We start from the raw sequence: 23,804 nt of genomic DNA, 5'->3' as shown, positions 1-23,804 counted from the left end.
CAAATCCAAAACAGAAAAATACTTAGCCGATGGGGGAATCATTGTCAATATCGTAGTGATGTCCGACACCACCGGATATTGTGGCTCCACTACTTTATTCACATGGCGCAAATCAATCACAAACCTATGGACATCAGGGGTATTATCTGCAGCATCAGGTGACCGTCTTTTAAGGATCGGCAGTATGGGGCTGTTACATATGTTCGAGTCTGTCTCCTCCACTACTCCTGACTGAATCAAATCTTGTATTATTTGTAACAGGGCTTTCTCTCCCTCCCTTGGTATTCTATACTGTGGCACCCTAGGTAATTTCGCTCCCACCTTAACCTTTATTGTTACTGGGGCAATATCCATCTTACCCACATCTGTATCATTGGTGGCCCACAAACTGTCGGGTATTCCTTTGAATTCGGGTGGTAGCGGATCATCTTTAGAGAAACATTGCAATGGGCGAGCAACAGTCGGGCCTAGCGTGAGGTACACGCCGTCCGGGGAACAATAAATGGTGGCGTGCAACCTCTTCAATAAGTCTAAACCCAGTAAATTTTCTCCACAATTTGAAGTCAATAAAAATGGTGAATCAACAGTGAAAGGGCCAATCGTAAGTGTAAGGGGTTTGGAAATGGGGCTAATCACCGGGGTACCTGAAAAACCCACAGAGATATTGTTCTTGCCAGACAGAGCCGCCCCGGGGACCCGAGAATGAGCCACTGAACTTTTCATTGCACCCGTATCCACTAGAAATTTCTGCTGAGACCCCAATAAGTCCACCTCGACATAGGGTCCCCTCTGATCAACTTCCACAGGCACTGGTCCCTCGCTCTGTCCTACGCTGTCCTAGTTATGGGAGAATCCTTTCAAATCGTCCACAGAGTAGTCATCATTGTAATACTGACCACTACCCCTTTGTAGTTGTTGCCTGTCCGAACCATTGTCAAAGTAATTGCCTCCTGGCCTCCCGCCCCCATCTGACCGCGCATTCTGTCTCCCGGAGTCACCACTACCTCTTCCTCGTCCTCGCCCTGAACCGGCATTCGACTGAAACAGAGGGCAATCCCTCCACCAATGCCCCTCCTGCTTACATTTTGCACACTGATTCGGTCCCAGTCTCTCTCTACTGTTGCCTCTACCATAGCCGCTGCCTCCTCGTCCTGGAGCAGCACCTCTCCCTCGTCCCCTAGACACCTGCTGTAACAAAACCCTCGTCTTCAAATCCTTAGCCTTCTTTTCCTGTTTGTCCTTACTTTCATTCTCTCTGTGTTCGTAATACTGAGCCATACTAAGAATACCGGAAGGAGAGGACACTTGCAACCTTGCCGAAATCTCTGGTAATAAGTTCATTACAAACCTATTAACAAAGAGTCGCAACCCTCCGTCCTGTGACACATCCTGTCCACTAAAGGCCATAAACGTCTCTTCAAACCTTGTAAAGAAGTCCGAGACTGCCTCATCCTTTTTCTGCTTACAAGCCGTCAACTTGTCCCAATCTACCTTCTTCGGGGGAATGAGAGTGTGCAGCATATACTTTATTATTCGCCCCGGTAACACCAGAATCTCAGCTTTTGGCTTTTCCCCTGGCTTGCGTTCCTTATCCCAATCCTGCAACTCCTACCACGTACCACCCAATTCTTCCGAATGATCTGTGCCCTTCACCTGCCGCCATACATCGACTGGGACCAGAAGCCCAAAAAACAGTTCAACATCAGCTAAAGTCATTACTGTGGAAGACGCGGCTTCCGTCAGCTCTTTATAATATGCAGTCGGGTTCTTTCTAGAATCTGGCAACTGGGCTTTTAAGGCCAGTGCCTCACTCCTCTTCCATGGTGTATACACCCATTGCTCCTGGAAATGTGCATCCACCCTGTTCCTGGTGACAGCATTCGTAATCGGGTCTACTATCTCGGGTATCTCGGGATGAAAGATAGGGTGCACTTCACGCATTGGATGTATACCTGGAAAATGGGGCACACCTGCAGAGGGCAATTCATTTCTATACTGTAATAAAGCTCGTAGACTGCGCATCACCTCCTTCACCCCTGTATTCGTTCTGTAGGCTCCACTCTGTATATCTCGTAAAGTCGCCGGAGCCACACCTCCATACCCCTGCTCCCATAGCGATATTAGTACATTTGACATGTGCCACAAAGCATGCTGTTGCATCAAAGGCTCAAAATCTTTCATTGTGGACCAAATGTCCTCAAACGAATAAATGTTATTCCTAGCCCACTGGCACGCCTGGTTGGCTACTATACTTTTCTCATCCAAACCAACTGTAGAACGCGTAAGCAACTTCCGTACCTGTGAGAGCAGTCCGCTACCTGCGCCTCGACTCGGCGTTGACATTTCCTGGCTAGGGGTGGTGCTAGCTGAAACAGTAGGGAGTGCCAGAGAAAATTGGGAGGGGGCAGGTGAACTGGCCGGGAGCAAAGAAATGAGGGGCGTCGAGGGAGGGGAGGCAGAAATCGCTGCGCCATGTTGGTGCGGGGCACTTGCCAGTGGACCCGGAACCCCACTAGTAGAGGCGGGAGCCGGTAGAGAGGGATACAATGACTGCGGGGCATAAGGAGGAGGGGGGTCGAGTACTCAAAATGTCTTCCATCTCATCCTGTTCGTCCTCTCGTACTACGTAACTTTTATTTTCTTTCAACCTGCAAAGCCTATCTGCGCGCTTCAAACGCTGCTCATTCTCATTCTTTGTGTGTTCTCTTGCTTTCTGCGCCATTGTCTGTGCGGACTTTTTAAGAGCCGCTTTCTCTTCTCTCAACTTACGTTCCCTGACTTTCTTCTGCCATACTCTTAAAGAATCAAACATGCTTTGACGGCTACGCTTAGCAAACAATTTATCTTGCAAATAGTCCAATTTAGCTGCCTCGAATGAGCCTGTCAAGGGCCATTGTAAATCCACATTGTCAGCGGTATATCGGTGCCATAAAGTGCCAAACAAGATCGGGGGCAATCCATGCTTGATATACATATCAAAGTTTGGAGTGCCCTCAAGAGGTGCAGGTTGACTCTCAGCCAGCCTGGAGTCTGATACACGACAACAGCACCCAAAACATCGTAACTTACTGAAACACGGCATCTCTACTTTGGTGTAAAATAAAACACTTCTCCACAAAATTCGTTATCTTGAATCGCTAGCTCGAGCTCGTTCACACACATGTAATAGACATTAAGGAACCATACATACACATATACATCCTACACATATAAATCCTTCCAAACACGTGTTACCAATGGGACAAGGCCCGTCGACCAAGTCCTGGGGAACCTGGACCCTACCGCAGACCGAACAGTACACTAACTGTTCTGAGGATGGAGAACACATCCGCTCCCCGCGTGGCACTACGGATCACTGCGCACTTTACCACAGGAGACCCAGGACTCACCTCCACTGAACCACCACTCTAGGAGTTCAGGGCAAGTTCCGGGGTCCACCCGTAATGAGCCACGCCTTCACCACAGTACCACCCGGTCGGATTACTGCAAACAATATATCCAAATATCCTCCCAACCTCGTCAAGTCTGTCAGAGCGCCTGCTCGCACTCTGAGTTCCCCGGAGCACACTAGCCCCAGGAGCACACCGGCTCCTCAAACCACTGGAGACACCCTAGTCTCCCGGAACACTCCAGTTCCTCAAACAATCACAGGTGGACCACTCACCTTCCGTACGCGGTACCGACCTCTACCGTTCTCCACCTCCGGCTGCCAGGACCAACACGGTCAGCTCCGAGTTCCGCCTTCTGGACCCCGGCATAAGATCCGAACCGGGACCTCTCCCGATCAGCAGGGTGGGGCAGCGCTGCGAGAACCAAGCTCGGCATCAGATGGGTACCCGGGCCCACCGTGCCGACCAGAGGGTCCCCGGTCTTCTGCTACCCACTTACGGGTGAGAAAGATCTTTATCGCGGGGTCCCTATTCGGGCGCCATCTGATAAGGGTGGCTCAAATCCACCCGAGTGACTTACCGCACTCACCTATAGTAACTCTGTAGAAAGTCAGCCGGACAGTGGAGAAGAATAAACAATAGTCTTTTATTAGGCCAAACACACTCATATGAGAGGGCCCTGTCCGACCTCACTCCTAGGAGTGCGAACGAGAGGACTGACTCACATCATCACAGCAATACATTATAATGCAGTACAGTACATTAGGGTACGCCCCTTCTGGAAAATTACTGAAACCCAGACAGAGGAACAATGTCCTCATACAGTAGGCATCTGCACCTGCAAAAGATACATCACTATGTTTGCTCAAGGCCGCGGAGCTAGGCTTCAGCGTCTCTGGGGCATGAGAACATTACTGATAAAGAGACTTGTTAGTTTCGGCCACAGTTAGCTGAGAAACGAAAACTGCTGTCTTAGTGAAATTCTCTATTCCTACGGGAGGGGCAGATGAGCGAGTGCGACTCGCAGGCTCAGGGAGATATACAAAATGGAGGCACACGGGCTAAGCTAAGGAACTAATATCATCACACATATAATTGAATAATCATGTAACAAGCAAGAGTAATGCAAACACGTGTATATATACACACTTCATCAGTTAGTCACATGATGCTAACTCACATATGAAAATAGGGATGGGTGAGGCATCGAAAAGTGAATTCTATCAACTTAGAATACTTAAGGCTGATTGTAGTACAACCTTAGTGTGCGGGGTGGCTAAATTTCTTAGTTGGGCCTGGCTGATTAGGCTGAAGGCTATATGATGATTTAAATCCAAGCTGAATTTCTTTTTTATTTTAATATATCAACAAAGCTGTTAAAGTTTAATATACTTTTAACTAACTGTAATATAAAAGGATTTTAGAAGTAATCTTTTTTAAATGCACTGTTAATGAACTGTGTTTTTTAATTGTAAATGTGCTTTTATGATATCACACATATCGAAATAAAGCTTTGAACTGAACTGTAATTGATAGTCATGCATAGTGTGTGTATGGATGTCCAATCACATTCATTCTTGCAACTGTTGTAACATGTTTGAACTATGAACACTTCATGTTTTTCAATGTTGTGCAGAAAATCTAAGCATTTTCTCCAAGAAGAGCATGCACACATTGAGTTGATCAGTAACCTTATGTTACCATTTTTCGTGCAAGTGGTGAATATATAATCTTAATTTGTATTGAACGTAATATTTGCCTGGCCTCTATCATTGCGGACATAGCAGGAAAGTCAAACAATGGAGCGATTATGAACGGATGGATGCCGCATGCAGCCCAGGGACCTGACAAGACAATAATGACACTGTGAACCAATCAGTAGACGCATTCCCCTTCAAGTAAAGCAGTCTCTAGTTTCACAGTCTTTCTTTCTTGCTCATTGAGGCCTCTGCATCCCGCGAGGCACACTCGCCGCTACGAAGCACTTGTATTATTTTTTTCAACAGTGTGACCAGGTCCAGCACCCATATTTTTTTTTTTAATAAGTTGGCCTTCTAGACCCGAAACACATTCTTTCACCATCACTCACTGCGAAGCCACCCTCAAAACCACATGTAGCATTGATGTTTTCATGTCTCCACCCACGGTTGACGTACAGACATGCCAACCCTCCCGATTCAGGCGTGAGACTGCCGATTTCAAGGCTAGTCTCCCGCCTCCCGATTCCTGAAAGCAAAAACCCGATTCCTCAGGGTTTCAGCTGACAGGGCTTGGTATTGTGTAAAGTGCCAATTCTACCAGCAATAGTCAGAGTGGCCATGCAGGGGCTCCAGAATGGGTGAAAAACCAACAAAGCGTCATTAACAAGGGAATGGTCTTTTAAAGACCTGTGAAGTATGGGGGGGGAAGGGGGGGCACTGTGTGTGTGCACAGGAAGCGGTTTTTGCCCGGGCTTTCACACGGGGATGGGGCCGGGGGGGGGGGGGGGCGGGGGGGGGAGCATGCACTGCCAGCAACCTGCCAGGCCAGTGCACAACACTTGCATCACCCTCTCTCTGCCTGCCATTGCGCTCCATGCTTCTGAAATGTATGAAAAAAACGTGCATTTGTGTTTCAAATGTCACATCCTGAAGCAGCACACTTCCAAAGCCCATACATGCCCGTAACCCGATTCAAAGCCCCATTCTCCCGATTTTTTATCTCCCTCTTTGCTCTTTTGAAATGTTGGCATGTATGGACGTAGCTCGGAGTTGTCTGCGCATGTGCGCACCCCAGTAGATATTTCCTGAGGCCAATAAATAGTTCAGGTGGCTTCGCTCATTAAGCGGTGTCCTGACTTCTAGGGGCTGCCACACTCCTCTTTTTTTATCTCACTAGAGATAACTTTTCACCCACTTTTGAAAGTGACTTAATTACAAATGTATTCCGTATATAATTCGAATTAAATAATCAATTTCTTCTTTGGCTTTTCAAAGCCAGATTTTAAATAGAGCGCATCAGTAAGCAAACATCAATATAATTTCAAAATCATTTCTCACTGTGTGTTTATATTTGCTTATTTTGCTCAAGACCTCCCTAACCTGGTCTTGATATTCGTTCGAAAAGAACTGAAAGATTCCATATCAGGGAAGTAAGTAAGTGGCAATAACAGGATTTTTTCCGAAGTCTGGTGGTATATATATTTTTATGTCGCAGCCTAGCTGTCTGGCTTGCTAAAGACCTCTTGTTGACATTCAGAAAGTTGAACTTGGAATGCTCTCTGCCGGTTGCTTGCCATTGGCTTTATGGTTTGAAACTCTTGTTTTCTGGCTCTATTTGCTGTCTTTCTACATGCTTTCAGGCTGTCTAGCTTGATTTGTTTCTCCTATTCCCAAAACTTGTTTACTGTATTCATCCACAACCTTGCTTGCTGTAATAAAGCCTTTAAATTTTGTCCTTCTCTTGTCACATTTGCTGTGCATTCAAAAACAGAGGTCAAATGTCAGGCTGTATCTTCCAGTGAGCTTGTTGGTTATTTTTCTTTATCTGACTTCAAAGTAAGAGGATTTATGTGACAATCATGCTGGCTAATAGCGGTTTGCCTGAGGAAGGCTGTAGGGTGTATTTTGTTTTTTAGCACACAACAAAATTTAAATGTCTGTAACTGAACTGTTCTGACGATCAAATCAGTATGTTGAGTGGTGACATTTCCACACATTGTTTGTGCACTGTATACATTTATCAGCAACACTGTATGTGAGTCCAAATGTAATGGTCATTTTAATTGAAGATGTGTTCTCTGTAATGGCAGTAGGCCAGCATACACCACTTTACCCCACTCTACTCTACTCTGCAACACTCCACACTACGCCACTCCGCGTCACTGCACTCTTCTTTGCACCACTCCCCTCCCCTACTCCATTCTAAGCAAGTGCACTTTACTTCACACCACTCTACTATGCACCTCTACACTCTTTGCCATTGCAGTCTACACCACTCCTCACCGCTCCACGCCACCCTACTCTGCAAACTGCACTCTACACTAATGCACTCTACTCTGTACCACTCCATTGTACGCCAGTGCACTCGATGCCAATCCCCTCTATGCCACTCTAATCTACTCTGCACCATTGAACTCTACTCTGAGACAATCTACTCTACGCCACTGCACTCTGTGACCCTCCACTCTGCACCACTGGAGTCAATGCTACACCACTCTGTCACTGCACTTGGCCCCACTGCACTCAGCAAAACTCTACTGTACTCTGCACCACTCTACATTACTGCACTCTATGCCAATGCACTCTACACCACTTTACTCAAAAACAATGCACTCTATTCCAATCTACTCTGTACCATTGCACTCTACACCATTGTACTGTGATTGCACTCTGACACTTTTTTCTACTCTATGTCACTGCACTCTATACCACTCTACTCTACTCTGCACCACTGCACTCTGTGCCACTGTACTCTGCACCATTCTGGTCTACGCCACTCTGCTCTGCACCACTCCACTGTACGGCACTACACAACACTGCACTCTATGCCAGTGCATTCTATGCCACCACTCTACACCACTCCACTCTACACTACTTCACTCCACTCTGAAACAATCTACTCTACGCAACTGCACTCTATTCCACTCTGTGCCACTGGAGTCAATGCTGCACCACTCTACTCTACAGCACTCTATTCTGTGCTACTGCGCTATAACATGCACCACAATACTCTACCCTGAACTACTCCACTAAAACAATCTACTCTACACCACTGCACTGTACTCCACTCTACGCCTCTGCAGTCTACGCTATATCACTGTACTCTGAACCACTGCACTGTACACCATTGTTCTTTACACCACTTTACTCAAAACCAATGCACTCTACGCCGATGTAATAAACACCACTTTACTCAAAACCAACCCACCGTACGCTACTCCACCTAGGCCAACTACTTTGCACTACTGCACTGTACTCTACAAAATTCGACACTATGCCACTGCACTCTACGCCATGGCATGCTATGTCACACTACACCATTGCACTCTACGCCATTCTATTCTTCTCTGTACCACTGTACACTATGTCACTGCACTCAACACCACTCGACTCTGTCACTGCTCTCTGCACCACTCTATGACCATGTACCCTATGACCCTGCACTCTGACCTCTACTCTGCATGACTGCACTCTATGCCACTGCACTCTACTCCGCACCACTCCACTCTACGCCACTCTACTGCACTCTGTGCCATATCACTCTACACCTTTGCACATCAAAGCCACTGCAATCTACTCTGCTCTTCTCATATCACTGCACTCTAAGCTAAGCTGCATCACTGCTCTCTATGGGAATGCACTCTACACCACTTTACTCAAAACGTATGCACTCTGTGCCACTACACTCAACAGCACTGTAGTCCACTCTATGCCATTTTATGATGCTACTCCACAACTCTGTACTCAACTCCCTCCATGCCCCTTCATGTCACTTTTACGCCACTCTACTCTTTCACACACTACTCCACTCCACGAAAATCTACACCACTGTGTCAATCTAATCCACTTTGCCTACTCCACTCTGTTCTACACCACTCTGACACTCCACTCTATGACACTCCACTCTATGACACTCTGCTAAATTCAGTAGTATAATAGACATGTAACAAATTAGACTTTTAAACAAAATACAGAGGTCTGTGTCTAATGATAATATATGTATGCCAATTAGCTAGAAAGGTCTAATGTCCAAATTAGATGATGAATTGTATGAATTGTATGAGTCCATAAATGAGTTTTAAGAAAAGGGAGTTTTTTTATTAGTGAATTTATTTTGAGACCCTCTCCCTTCTCAACTAACAGGGTACCTCTCCGAACGTTGTTGGGTACTACATTACTAAAACATAGGCAAGACCTATTGGCTCTGTCAATGCTTGTTCTCCTTGGTCATGTATTTCTGGCACCCTCGCCTGTTTTTTCCCCTCTTCTTTCCATATTTCTGTTGTGCCTCTGGATACTGTTAAGTTTTAAAGAATTCTGACTTTAGTATTGTCAGCTGTGCGCTCCTTCTATTTTTTCACAAGGAGTCTGCAATAAACTTTTAAATTGTAAACTGTGGATAATAGAAAGCATACTGCATTTTCATTTTGAAGAACACTGACGTACTTCTATATCCCACCCAACTACACTATATTCCTTCAAAAACTAAAAGCTTGCATAAATGTTCACAATACACTTTCTTTTAACATTTATCTAGTGAGCGTGTTGTTTTGACACCTTTACCTGGATTCTTTCTGTTGTAGAATATTCATAGTATACCATTCCGGCAGCTTCTCCCCTTGCAGACTCATGGGAGAAAAAAGAATCTGATTATGTAATATTCTTATCTAGAATTATTACCTTCTGTATTGAAAGGGTGCTTTCACAATACACTGGAAATCTACGTATTAAAATGACCACTGCAGCGGGGATTGACACCCTGCAAGGTCCAGGGGCAGCGCAGCATCATACACTCACAGAGGCCTTCTTCTGTTCTTGTCCTACCCTGCCTCTGAGATATTTCCCTTTATGGTGGGCACATTCTTTGCATCTTTTTGTTTTCATTTAGAAGGGCACCGCTCCTGCCGCGGCGGCTGGCACCAATCGAAGTTACGGGGGTGGGAAGGGGTAGGCTGCCGGAGATAAGGGGGTAGGACGCGGGGGAGGACGTGGAGGAAGCGTCCATAATTTGTTTTTTTTATAACTTACCTTTATGCGACTTCCTTGCTGCGTCTCTCCTCCATTGCCCTTCCCTCGCTCAGCCACAGGAAGCAGACCCACACTCCCAGTCACCCAATCACAACGCTGCCTCAGCATCACTGTGATTTGTCTGATCGCTGTGTTTCGGCGCTCAGACGCTGACTGGAGGCCTGGGCATGTTCTCCACATAGGCTGCAATGCAGCCTGCATGGAGAACATGGGAAGTGCGCAAGACTGTTTCGGGCGGCCCGAGAGGGCCATCCAAGCCGTCATTGAGCACTTTTGAGGGTGCTACCACTCCTCCCCTGCCCCCACCCCCTCACGCAAAGCTGTGTGCGGGAGTAGGAGAAATTAAAATGATAATAATGCGAGTTGTCATTTTATTTTTATTTGTGTATCGCTGCACTCCACGGGCCAGAGGTACCTCTCCTTCACTTTCACCTGAGGTACCACTTCCAGTTCAACCGTGCATTCACATCCCTCCCTGCTGATGTCACTCAGCAGGCCCTGCCCTATCCTGATGCTGTGTTCAGGACGGGGAATGAAAAATGAAAAATAAAATGGTAATGAATGGCCATTTTATTTCCGTCTCTGGGGGTAATTTAAGTGGGGCGACGCTCCTCCGCTCCAACAGAGAAGCCACTGCTGGGTCAAGTCTCTTCTCTCTCCTACCAGCGTTGCAGGCTCCGGTCCATGGCGGGCTGTGGCGTATGAGGGTTCGTACTCCCATCTTACGTCCTCTGTGACGCTGCTGCAGAGAGTGAGAGATCTGCTCTTAAGCCTACTCTACAACCACTTGGGTGTGCACAGCCTTTAACCCCTTGTATGCTTGTGACGGAACCGCTCCGTCACAAGCCACGGGTGAGCTGTGCTTGTGACGGAACGGTTCCGTCACGGCCCGCTCGGCGCGCCTGCGCGGCGCGTTCCATTGAGCGGGCGCGTTCGTGACGGAACCGTTAGGTCACAAGCACAGCTCACCCTCGAGCCGTGACGGAGCGGTTCCGTCACAAGCACGTGACCGCCGCGCGGCCGCCCTACCCCCTTAGCGCCGCAGCGAAGGGGTTAATTGTGTCCATTCCACCACTGGGGCCAGTCAAATGAAGTGAGCGATTGTGCAGTCAGTAAAAGGATGAATTTAATAGCAGGAATATTTCTCGGGGGAAAAAAACAATAGGTGTAGAAACTAGAAGAATTTTCAGTGAAAAATTGCCCGTTTCCCTCGTCCACGTAGTTGTGTGTTGTAGGCAATCACCTTGAAGGGCCCTTCAGGTGCAGAGAGATGCTCCCTGCTGGCTCAGCAGACACAACAACACAGAGTTTAGGGCAGTAGACCCAACCAGAGCCCACTAGCATTAGTCCCATTTAAATGGATGCAGAAACGGCACTTTGCAGGTTTGGGAAATGTTTCTGTTTTCATTGGCCTTTGCACCAATAGCATTTTGCCCAAAGGGTCCTTTTATAAACCTTATTCAGATTCCCTTAAAAAGCTGATTTGGAAAAAAGAAAATTGTTTTATCATTGTCACTTGAAAGCATTTTGATTTCATTTATCTCGACGTTGTTCCTGTTGCAAGTGCAGGGCATTGATTTGACGTCGGAGTAATTGTGAATAAAGCCGTGATTTTCACAAATGTTTCCTGTGTTTTTGTTGTAATTGCGCAGATAAAAGGAAGCGACAGAAGGGTGCCTGCTTCAAGTACTTGCACTTGCCGTTTTCTTCCTTCAGGCTTTCTCACAGCACATGATGTACCGTTGCATCATGTTTTCTTTCTCTTAATACACAGAATAAGGTGTAATTAATGGAAAGTGCGCATATGCTACACGTTCAAACCAGGAAAACAGAATGTACCCGCTGTCATGATTACTATTGTAATTGCAGTAGTAATATTAATTGTTTCCTGTCACAATTTTGCTGCTGAACATAATTCCTGGACAGTAGTTACAGCATGTTACATGAAATGAATATAAGGTTAAATTGCATAACACCCAATCTTTACGGTTGTTTTATCCCATGGAGAGCTCTTGAGTGTAGCAAACATCAATACCCAGCGGTGAACTCATGTAACCAAGTTGTTCTGGGTTCAGCATCCTTTTGTATTTGTGGAATGCTTTCCAATTGTGTTTGTGCGTGTCTGTGTATGTGTGTTTGGGAGGAGGGGGACTTTACTCGAAAGTGTCCCCTGGCTTCAGACTGTGCTCTGTTTGAACTGAAGCCTGCTCTCTCACTGGTCTGCCTCAGACTTGTCTAGTTCTCTCTGAATAAGCCATGCAGCCACATTTGGGAATCTTCTTTATGCAGTCCACTTAAAGGAAGAGTTGCACGCCTGGCGAACTTGCTGGAGATGCCACCATGAGAGACAAGTAGTGTCAGCAAACAGTGATTGTAATGTTGATGGAAGTGCTCACATAGAGTTCATACTTTACTCAGTGGTGTATATACACTTAAAAGGTTCCTTCCATAAATGTCATGTTTACTCATATTAGCCACAGAGCAGATTACAAGTCAGGGTATATCCATACAGAAGTTAAAGCACTGAGATAATATTCCAAATATCCATATGGGTGACAGCAGTATAGAAGCCAGACAATGTTGGTATGCGTAACAGCAATGTAACAGCCAACCGTCTTGTTTCGTCTCTTAAGGATTTCTTGTACCCTCTATTCTCAAATGGAGTCAGATGTCTAGGTGTTTTGGCTTAGAACCCTAATTTATAAGAGTGTGTTGTTAACTCATGCAGTATTATCTAACATCGGTGTTGATATGAAACTGTTAATAAAGATGTTTGTGATGTCAATCTTGCTAAGCTGAAATAAGAGATGGAAATCGGTCAGCACCTTCCAAAGAAGTAATTAGAGTGTATAGAGGTATTTGTGTGTTGACCCACATAGTGTTGTGGTAGTAGAAAGAATGATCAAGGTGTGTTAGTGGAAAAAAGAGTGAGAAAGGAATAGATGAAGTAAGGACTGGAAAATATCCTGAAAAGTCAGTAAATGACTAGTTAAGCGCAGTGCTTAGTAGATGGGATTGGCACAATAAAGTATCTGAGCCTGAAAGTAATTTGGTTGCAGTGTTATGTTGTCTTGTGTGCCACAAAAAAAAGAGATTTACGTTGTTAAAGAAAAATATAAAAGTGATAATTGCGATATGATGAAATAATTGTGTAGTTAAGGAGGCCATTGCTAGGTGGGGCATGGTGGCTTGGACACAATTGTGGTATTCTAAGTAACATGCAGTACCTTACCAGACTTAGTCAAAAATGAGGTCTGGGAGGATAGGCATTGACCTAGACAGAGTGTAAAAAATGTGGTTCCAATAGATGGTGAAGAGACTATGTACTTCAGTACATTTGAAGTCGGTATCACAAGGTTGAGTAAGGGTGTTAGACCTAACATAACTGGTGTTGTGTTCCCTCAGACACCTTGCCTACCGTCCTTATTTGCTGAACTCGTTTTTGTTAGCATTAGGACTCTGTGCAAAGTATCCCTGCTAACCAATGGTAAAGTGATTGTGCTCTCTTCTTTAAACATGGTGAAATTGGCATTCACCAAATTGGCACCTTTAATTAATGTATAAGTTCCTGGTAAATGGGACTGCATGTAGCCACAACCTGTAAATTAAAGGCTGCAGTGAGCTAACGTAGCACTATAAAACATGGCCCAGACCTGTTCCTGCAGCCTGTAGTGCAGTTTTTAATAGCCATTTTAACCCTGCAAAGAAGCCTTTTGCCCGGCTTAAACTTTCCTTTTTAATACTCAAAAGTTACCCCCCAATAGGCCCTAAAGGCTCATGAGTTAAGGTGCATGCTATTCAAAAAGTATTACATGTGGGTGTAAGTTTTACATGTCCTGTCAGTGAAAAACTCCTTAAGTAGTTTTTCAATATTATAAAGGTATCGCTTCCATAGTCTAACACTAGCTTACCTTATTGCATTTAAGTAATAACTTCAATTTGGGAACAGATAGAGAAATGCTGTTCCCACTCAAATGAACTGTAATTTAAAATCCTCTTTAATCGTAAAGTCGTATTTTAAGTTACAATTCAGAAAATGTCTATTTTGCCAATGTCCAGAGTCACATGACTGTGGATGGCTCTCCTGTTGTGGGTTGTACATTCTTTCCAGATGAGGACAAAAGAGGCCTAGGTTTGAGGGGAGTGGGTGTTCCTAACAGGATGGCTGGGGAGGAGCTTTGCCCTGCCCTGATTGCACTTCCCTGTAGCACACACAAATTAACTTGACCCACTCCTGGCCTTACCTTCGTCACCCTAGATTGTTTAGAGCCAGGGGAAGAGGCAGTAGTGACCAGAAGCAGTTTGGGGGTAGGCCATAGAATTCCCACACATAAAGGCTGGCACTAAGTTTAAAAGTGGTACATTCAGAACCTCTCATTGGAACACTCCTGGACCTTTGGAAGCTTCAGAAGAAGGACTACCCTGCTGTCTGAAGAAGGAAGAATGGTCCTGCTTGCCTTAAAACCAGGCTTCCCAGAAGTGACTCCAAAGGTCAGCCCCGCCTCCCGCCCCCAATCCATGCCATTCGCCACTGACTCCTCCTGAACTCAAAGTGAAGATTCAGGCGTTTTGGGCCTGACCTCGAAGTAGCCTCCCGAGATGACTGGCAACGTGAAGCCCTAGCAGGACCTCCACTTGGTGATGACAGCAAGTGTCCACAACAACCCTCAACATGATCCTCCACAAGACCGACACTTTGCTCTGACATCGATAGCCAAGGCAAAGCTCCAGTTTCAACCACTTCTTCAAACCAAAACAGTGGCCTTACGCCTTGCACCACAACAAGATCTGCATGGTCCCCTCCAACGCGAAAGGCAGCTCCTTGCACCAACAACAACCTCTTTGCTGCCCATGTTCATGCCAAAGGCAGCACCTCGCATGGACTTGGAAAGGTAACTCTTCAGCCGGACACGCCTGGTCCCTGCATCCGACCTGCACTGCACCATAATGCTATGGGATTTTTGCTACTATTTTTACCTAAAACTTGAAAAATTCATTTCTCTGGTTACACTGATTTGATTGTCGAATTGGTGTCATTTTTATTTATTCAAAATAACTGTATTTTTCTAAATTGTTTTATCATTTTTCTTATGTTGTGTGTTTAATGTATTACTGTTGTAGCATAAATACTTTGAACATTGCCTCTAATTTAAGCCTGACTGCTTTTGTGCCAAGTTACAAGAGGGTTAAGAACAGGTTTATTTAGTGACTTGCGTGGTTCTCCCTGACAAGCACTCTATTTATTATTTGAATGAGGCTTCCACCACTCTGAACTGCTAATCCACTGTCTTACAAAAGATATTTAGGCTAGGTGGTAAGATAACAAATGGGAAGTGGATACAAAATGTTGTAGTGCAGCTATATAAAATGTAAACCATATGAGCCTTGGTTTTGAGGCAGAGAAAATGGCTGCAAAATATAGTGCGGTAGTAAAACGGGAAGACCATTTTATGCAATGGCTCTTTGTGTCAGTAAGACCAGGAATGGTTGCAAATGGTATGTGTCCAGATGTATCTGTGCCTAGGAAATAATTGATATGCTTCAGTGATTAGGTGCAGCAAGTCTAGTATACTGTGACGGGAAAAAAGAATACAAGTAATGAGAAAGCGTGTTACAGACCTGATAGTTCAAGAGTTCTGATGTAGTAAGCTGAACTGGGCGCTGATATAGCAAGAATCTCCAAAAGACACGTCGTGAGCTTAGTACCTGCACTTGATGTCCAGTGCATCCGCCATATTGGAGTACTCAAAGGTCCATCTTAAGAGAGGCGGATGGAGATAGGAGGAGTAAAGGTAAATATTTAGAGATGCCTTGTCAATAAAGTGGAGGTCTGTTTGAAGATCAAATTATATTTTAGATCAAAACATTGTAAACAAGAGGGTTCAGTGTGTCTCCATTTGGAGGGCAGTAGATTCAAAAGTGTATTGTGAAGGAACTGAATACATTATTTGTTTTTGAATAAACTGAAGGTAGAACTGTACATAGAATGCAGCTAGTCTTTCAATGGCTTCCGTGCTTGTCTTCCGGTATTACTTCATCACAATAATTTAGTCATATGTTTTTTGGTTTGGGATTTCCTTGGTATGATGTAATGGTATGAGATAAGCAGATAGAAATGGGTACTTATTCATGTATTTATATTTATTTAACTTAACCGATTTGCGTAGTGTGATGCAGTAGATTGAAATAAGCCCAGGCTAATGGATATTTTCCTTTTTTCCCTCAGTTATATGGTTGCAAAGTAATATTTATGAAATATTTTCTCTGACGCCTTCATTGTTGACCGCGCCTCTCTTCCTCTCTTCTAGCTGGGCTGTGGACAGTCTTCACGCTGGGAGGAGTAGCAAGTAAGCCCACGCCTCAACAGGAACAGTCTTCACCATTAGCCAACCAAAGCCTTCTCCTACTACTGGTTTTAGCTAATTTGACTGATGCACCAGACTCGCCAAATCCATACAGACAAGCAATTACATCCTTTAAGAACACACAAGGTATGAGCTGTTGTTTTATTCTTGATCACAGAGTCCCTCCGTTTTACCTAAAATACCACAATTTTACTAGAATCACATTATTGTATGAAAAATGTCATATTTGCTATACAGCAGAGCATGTCATTGTATTTATTATTCTAAGCCACGCCTAATGTCACCACCAAAAAACAAAATGAAAAGCACAATTGTGATAAATACTTGTATGCGCAGATTCCTCACCTTTTGAATATCCCTGGGCACTGGACTGCATCTGGCAAATTCTGCGATATATCGCCTGTGGCAGTAGGTGGTGTCGGCTCAGTGGCTGAGTCGATTACAGCCTGGACATGGCTCCACTGTTGCCATATACCACCACCCTGGTGCCAGACGGCAGTTCCCTTTTTCCCACACCCTGCTCTCCATTATTTTATTCACTTAAAGTTCTGTTTTTTTGACAGAGCTAGGGAAAATATGCCCTCCAAAAAGCCAGAGTTTAAACTCTGCTGTTGCGGTCATGGACAGATGTTCACCTCAGACCCATCAAGATGTCAGTTTGTTGTACTTAGAGCAGAAGCACAACTCCAAGTCGTGCTCGTAGTGCGTCCTCATGCACTCAATGGCCATTAAGAAGTAGTAGGTATGGCATGTGTGAAGATAAGTGCCAGGTGGGCTCAGGTCACAGTCTAGATTGAGGTTTAAGTCACGCTCATCTGTCGAAGTTGTGGTTGTAGCCCTCTTCCAAATATTCCAGGGACAAGAAGAAGAAACATAAGTAGAGGCTCAGGCAAGACCACTCAGCCCCTAAACACCATTCTCACTCCAGAAGTAGGTACCCTTGTTGTTCTCCTGCTTGGGCGAAGTTAGTGGACATCACTTCAGCCGAAGAGCCGGTCGTGACTATGGCCCGTCGTCTCCGGGTATACCCAGAGTTCCCGGTTGATCCAAAAGATTCACACATCCTATGATGGTGGTATTTTGTATTGCAGCGGTTCCGTCTGGTGTGCCTCTGGGCCCAGTGGGTCCTTTGACTGGTACACTTAGGACGTCTGTTGCAGAGGGGGTGCTTAGATCCGACACCGATGGCACAGACGGCTACTGTGCTTATGCTTAAGACTAAGGCCATCCTGATTCACTCTAGGCATAAAATATAATGGACTGGTGAAGAAGCCAGGTATTCGATTAAGCCTGTGCCCCGGAGGACTGCTGGCATAGATGGCATGACATTGTTTGGTCGGACTTCGACCACATTCATATGCCTCAAATCACCACAAAAGATGATGAGGACAGCAGTGAAATTACCAACTTGCTATCTCCTGCGGACCCTGCCCCTTGGTGCTACCACACCTTGAAATGACTTTGTTCAGTGTAGTCATCAGGAAGACTGCAGAGGTTCTAGAATTGCCCCTCTTGATGCAGAAAGCGAAATCAAATCTTTTGAGCGAGATCCTCCAACCAGCCTCAGAGTTGTAATAGCCAGTGCTTCCTTTCACCAAGACACTTATGGAGCCTATCAAGGGGGCCAGAAGAAGCCCTCGTCTGCTCCATTAGTAAATAGACAAATGGCCCTTCGCATCAGGCTTGTCCTAAGATACTCAGCGTTCCTGTCTACCAATCCATCACTGGAAAGCTTGGTAGTCTAAATATCTTCCCACCCCGAACAGAACCCAGGATCATTCCCCAATACAACTCCCAACCGGGGATCCAAGAAGCTGGAAGCCGTAATCGTGCCCTTCGGTCTATGAACGCCACCTGCATGCTGGCCATATATACCCATGTGATGTGGGAGATGGTGAGCGTGGTTTTTCCACATCTGCTGGACCACGTGAAGGATAGCTTTTCAGAGTTTGTGAGGGATGGAGAAGACACTCCCTGACAGATTCACAGGGCAGGCCTGGACATGGTGGATACAGCGGCTGGAGCCATGGGTTCTCCTACGGCACTGAGGAGGCATAATCCAAATCTTTTACTCTACCCTAGTCTTTGTCATTGAGAAACTGAGAGTAGGATGTAATATTAATTGTAAGGTGTAGGAATCGGAGAGGTACCACATGACACAAGTCATTTTGCTTATTCAAGCATTTTCGACCTCTTTTGTGGATACGCCTGTACATGAGAATGGATTACTGTGATTTTCCTTAAACATAGGTACTCTTATTATCCACTATTCTTTCTTTTCAGAATGCACACATAGTTCTATCCCCTAAAGAAGAACCATGTTGGATCAAAATGCATTGGGACAAATGGATTTATGATATAACATGAAGAATGAGTTGAAATTCTGACTGATTGCTATTTGCCGAACACAACAGAAGTAATTTATTAATAAATAAAAGAAAGACATTTGGCACCTTAATCTCTATAAGAGTGGTTTTGAATACAGAACAGTTGTGGAAAACATCTTCTAGCATGTTGCTAGCCCTAATCAAACTCTACATCAGGGTGGAGTAATAAAGATTTGGATTACGCGAACACACGGTTGGCCAGTAATGTGTGGCTGTTGGTACACCACAAACTGAAATGTGCGGTCATGCATAGACTCCGTCTATTGGGCATCTTGAGTGATGTCCAATCAAATTAAGTAGCATGCCGTACAATGGGTCTTGCCTTTTCAATGACCAGGCTGACTCTGCCCTTTAAATGTTCTGGAGCGGGAGAATAGAAGCCTTTAGATCTGCTGTCTTTAGACTGAGACTTCCACAGGGAATACAGGAAGTTTTGTCGGTATTCCGAAAGGCTGCTATTTCGCCAGTGCCATCCTTCCCAGCCCGTCCAACTGCCAAATCCGTTCTTCCGACTATAAAGCAAGTCTAACGGGAGGCAAGAGGGGCAAAGTGGGTTGGGTGTCATCCTATCTACATGCTGTGAAAGCCAATGTGATGGACCAATGAGTCTTACAATTAGAGGATAGGGGCTATATGATTTCTTTCAAACACCCCCAGCTCGGCCACCCCATCGGGAGGCTAAGCGGGACAGTGCTGCGCTTCTGCAGAAACGGGCATTGGGTTGGTCTTACAGCAGAAAATTGTGCTCTGATGTTCCAAAGAAGAACAATAGTTTGTATCTGATCCTGAACCTCAGGGTCTTGTAGTTTTTCCTTCACAAGGGGAAATTCAAGATGCTGGCCCTGTCTCAGGTTCTTATGGGAGATAGAGTATCCACCAGAAAGATCATTACCAAAGGTATATAACTTTTTCTTTTTATTAAGGTGCCTGTCTCCATACCCAATGCTTTAGACGTTTGTAGGTTTATTAAATGTTAACGCCAAATTTCCAATCAATTAGTGACTCACTGAATCTTCCATAAACCTTCAAACAATTAATATGTACCTTTTTTGGATTGGGTAGTATCAAAATTTTAAAGAGGAGTATGTCCAAGATTGCAGAATCGGCAAGTTACTAAACTAGTGTTCTCCTATGTAAATGTTTCTATCCAACTCTCGTCATTCGCCTGTTATTCCATTAGACTGCTGTACCTGACCAGACTATCTCTTGGACATAAGCCCTGTCAAACAGTGGTATAAACAGCCATCACAAAATAAGGGTCTACACCTTACAACCAGATTTGGGGCTACCAGCTAGCGAAAACGGGCAGAATGCCTGCGCGCACTCCCAGGATAGGTGGTAGCTGTTCGGCCTGTTTACGCGTAACATTCTGATCCTTGCTGGGAGATGAGTAAGCCTTGGGGAGACATCCTGTGCTCTACTTTCTTACCTGTGGCAAGTGTTCTGGGGCAGTTCAATAAATCTCATTTTAAGTCTGGTGTGCCAGGTGTTATTTGGAACTGCATATGCACTTGTATAATGTGTGAAATTATGAAAGTCGTTTAGCTGCCATCAGCTGGTGTGCACTTCTTATACAGCAGTACTTACAGTGCACAATGATAAGATTGGGAGCTTTAGCCACGCCTGGATCATTTGAGCGCATTTTAATTGTGTGACTCGATGACTCTACCTGAATCACCTTTTTAAGGGTCCAGAGTCTACTGTCAGAAAGACAAGAGACTCCCAGACAATTTAAATAAAGCGAGACAGAACCAGGGGAAAAAAGACCAAAAAAGCAACATGCCTACTCTAATGATTCACATGGTTATACGTCCCAAAATATATTATATCAAAACTCAGCTTTGAGCAAAACACAGCATAGTCTTCAGGTTCACATTCAGTTAGCGCTGACGTGCATTTTGGTGTGAAACCCAAAATAAGGTCAACCACCTTCTTCAAGGCACAAATAGAACAAGCAGAATGAGAAGAGGCAGGGTAAGATCAAGAATGAAGACTGTAGAGTCCCTCAGTGGACGAACAGATTTTCCACTATAGGACAACAGGGAAGGACAAGTGGACCGGAAGGTACCCTCAGTCCAAGTGAGATCACTAAAATAGCTATGGGTCCTCCCAACCATACACAGGTACAAATGGTTGAAAAGCTATACCACGAGGATAAATAGGGTTGACAAATATACCATGCAGATAGGAAAAATCCTTCAGGGGAACCCTTCAGAGTAAGGGCTCTAAGATGTTCGCAGAGTAAAGCTGCGTTGAAAGAATCCAACAGGGCTATGTCAAACCGTCCGAAAAGCTGGTAACACTAGTTCTGCTGTCACCATGATCCTGTGTCTGGGCCTTCTCGTACCATCAAGCTTGTGGTGTCTGCCCTTTGGATCTGTAGTCCCATACATGTGTTTGTTGTTCAGTCAACTTCCTTCAGTTGGTCTCTGTTTGTTAGCTGTGGTTTTCAGTTTCTTTGCTGTGGGTCTTGGGTCTTTTTTGGGAAACTCTTGGTCACTCCCTGCGTTTCTGTCTTCTGGGGTTTACTTTTACTTGAGTAAATGTAGCAGAGCAACCAAGTTGAAGGTACGACCGTGTTGAGTTTGGAATGAAAATAAATAAAAAAGAAGGACTTAAAGAGGACCATGGGGAACCCTTCGAAAAATGCTATTTGGATGGCTGTCTCCTTGGTGTGTGCAACAGAAAGTTGCATTGGGCTCTCTCTGCTACTTGAGCTATTTCCTTCATATTTGTCTCCCAATAGTGGGTGGTGTTAGATACTCCACTCATTCTTCAGAGGGCTCGCTGACAGTTCTGTGGTTAGTGTGTGTTTGTTGTGGTGATCAGAGGTAGGCCCCTTACTCTTCAGAGGGTTCTCTGCCAGTTCTACAATCAATCAATCATATCATTTGTAAAGCGCACTACTCACCCGTGAGGGTCTCAAGGCGCTGAGGTGGGGAATGCTGCTACTGCTTAAAAAGCCAGATCTTGAGGAGTTTTCTGAAGGTCTTGGGTCTGCCGTAGGTGGATGGGGAGGGTGTTCCAGGTCTTTGTGGTGAGGTGGGAGAGCGATCTGCCACCTAAGGTCGCTCTTCGGAAGCGGGAGACTGTAGCGAGGGCGAGGTTGGCGGGCGGAGCTGGCGGGTGGGGGAGTAGAAGCTGAGTCGTCTGTTGAGGTACGATGGTCCGGTGTTGTGGAGTGCCTTGTGTGCGTGGGTGAGGAGCTTGAAGGTTATCCTCTTGTTGACCGGGAGCCAGTGCAGGTCTCTCAGGTGGGGTGTGATGTGGCTACGGCGAGGGATGTCGAGGATCAGGCGTGCAGAGGCGTTCTGGATGCGTTGGAGCCGTCTCATGAGTTTGGCCGAGGCTCCTGCGTAGAGGGCGTTTCCATAGTCCAACCTACTGCTGACAAGGGCCTGGGTGACTGTTCTTCTCGTTTCAGTGGGGATCCACTTGTAGATCCTACGGAGCATGCAGAGTGTGTTGAAGCAGCAGGAGGAGGATCAGGCATTGACCTGTTTAGTCATGAAGAGGGTGGAGTCAAGGATGATCCCTAGGTTGCGTGCGTGGTCCGTGGGAGTTGGAGGGGTTCCCAGTGCGGTCGGCCACCAGGAGTCGTCCCAGGCCAAAGGGTTGGATCCGAGGATGAGGACCTCCGTCTTGTCCGAGTTCAGCTTCAGTCGGCTGTTCATCATCCATTCAGCAACGGCCTTCATTCCTTCGTGAAGGTTGGTTTTGGCTGTGTGGGGGTCCTTGGTGAGGGAGAGTATCAGCTGGGTGTCATCGGCGTAGGAGAGGATGTTGAGGTCGTGCAGATGGGCGACATGGGCAAGCGGTACCATGTAGATGTTAAACAGAGTTGGGCTGAGGGATGAGCCCTGGGGTACGCCGCAGATGATCTTGGTGGCTTCGCAGCGGAAGGGGGAAGGAGAACGCTCTGTGTTCTGCCGGAGAGGAAGGAGGTGGTCCAGTCCAGGGCCTTCTCTTGGATCCCAGCTTTGTGGAGGCGTGTTCGTAGTGTGTGGTGACACACCGTGTCGAAGGCGGCTGACAGGTCCAGGAGGATGAGGGCCGCCGTTTCTCCGTTGTCCAGCAGGGACTTAATGTCATCGGTGGCGGCGATGAGGGCAGTCTCGGTGCTGAGGTTGCTGCGGAACCCGGACTGGGAAGGGTCCAGGATGTTGTTCTCCTTGAGGTAGCAGGTCAGTTGTTCGTTGACGGTCTTCTCAATGACCTTTGCCGAGAACGGGAGCAGGGAGATGGGCCGGAAGTTCCTGAGGTCCTTGGGGTCTGTCTTGGGTTTCTTGAGTAAGGCATTGATCTCAGAGTGCTTCCAGCTCTCCGGGAAGGTTGCTTTCTTGAAGGAGGTGTTGATGACTTTCCGGAGATGGGGTGCGATGGATGTGCTGGCTTTGTTGAAGATGTGGTGTGGGCATGGATCTGACGGAGATTCGGAGTGGATGGTGTTCATGATTTTGATGGTGTCATCATCGTTGATGTTGGTCCAGTAGAGCAGGCGGTAGGTGCGGATGGTGGTCGTGGGGGCGGAGGTCTCAGTGGTTGTCGGGGCGGTCGTGGCGTTGAAACTGTCTTGGTTGTCTGTGATCTTGCGGTGGAAGAAGGTGGCCAGCGAGTCGCACAGGTCTTGCGAGGGTGGGATGTCGTTGGTGTTGGAGCTGGGGTTGGAGAGTTCCTTCACGATGTTGAAGAGCTCTTTGCTGTTGTGCGCGTTGTTGTCTAGGCGGTCTTTGAAGGAGGCCCTTTTGGCGGATCTGATGAGATGATGGTGTCTGCGGGTGGCATTCTTGTGGGCGACGTGGCTGTCCGATGTTCGTTCATGGAGCCAGATCTTCTCCAGCTTTCGGCAGGTTTGCTTGGAGGCCCGGAGGTCTTCAGTGAACCAGCTGGCTTTCTTGTTGGTATGATTGTTGGAGGGTTTCTTGATCGGGGCGA

General features: G+C 46.0%; 1 protein-coding gene across 2 annotated transcripts in view; it reads left to right on the top strand.

Annotated features, from left to right (window-relative positions):
* The window catches only part of DYM (dymeclin), a 1,096,728-nt gene that overhangs the window by 529,670 nt on the left and 543,254 nt on the right, over window positions 1-23,804 (top strand). For both annotated transcript variants that reach the window (XM_086960369.1, XM_086960370.1), the window contains exon 9: window positions 16,426-16,608. In XM_086960369.1, coding sequence (XP_086816495.1) covers window positions 16,426-16,608 — 183 coding nt within the window. The remainder of the gene's footprint in view (window positions 1-16,425; window positions 16,609-23,804) is intronic.

This window comes from Lissotriton vulgaris, chromosome 3_1 (assembly GCF_964263255.1).
Source record: "Lissotriton vulgaris chromosome 3_1, aLisVul1.2, whole genome shotgun sequence".
In the NCBI taxonomy this organism is placed as follows: domain Eukaryota; kingdom Metazoa; phylum Chordata; class Amphibia; order Caudata; family Salamandridae; genus Lissotriton; species Lissotriton vulgaris.
Note: the sequence above shows the minus strand (reverse complement) of the source record. Positions and strands in the feature narration are given on the sequence as shown.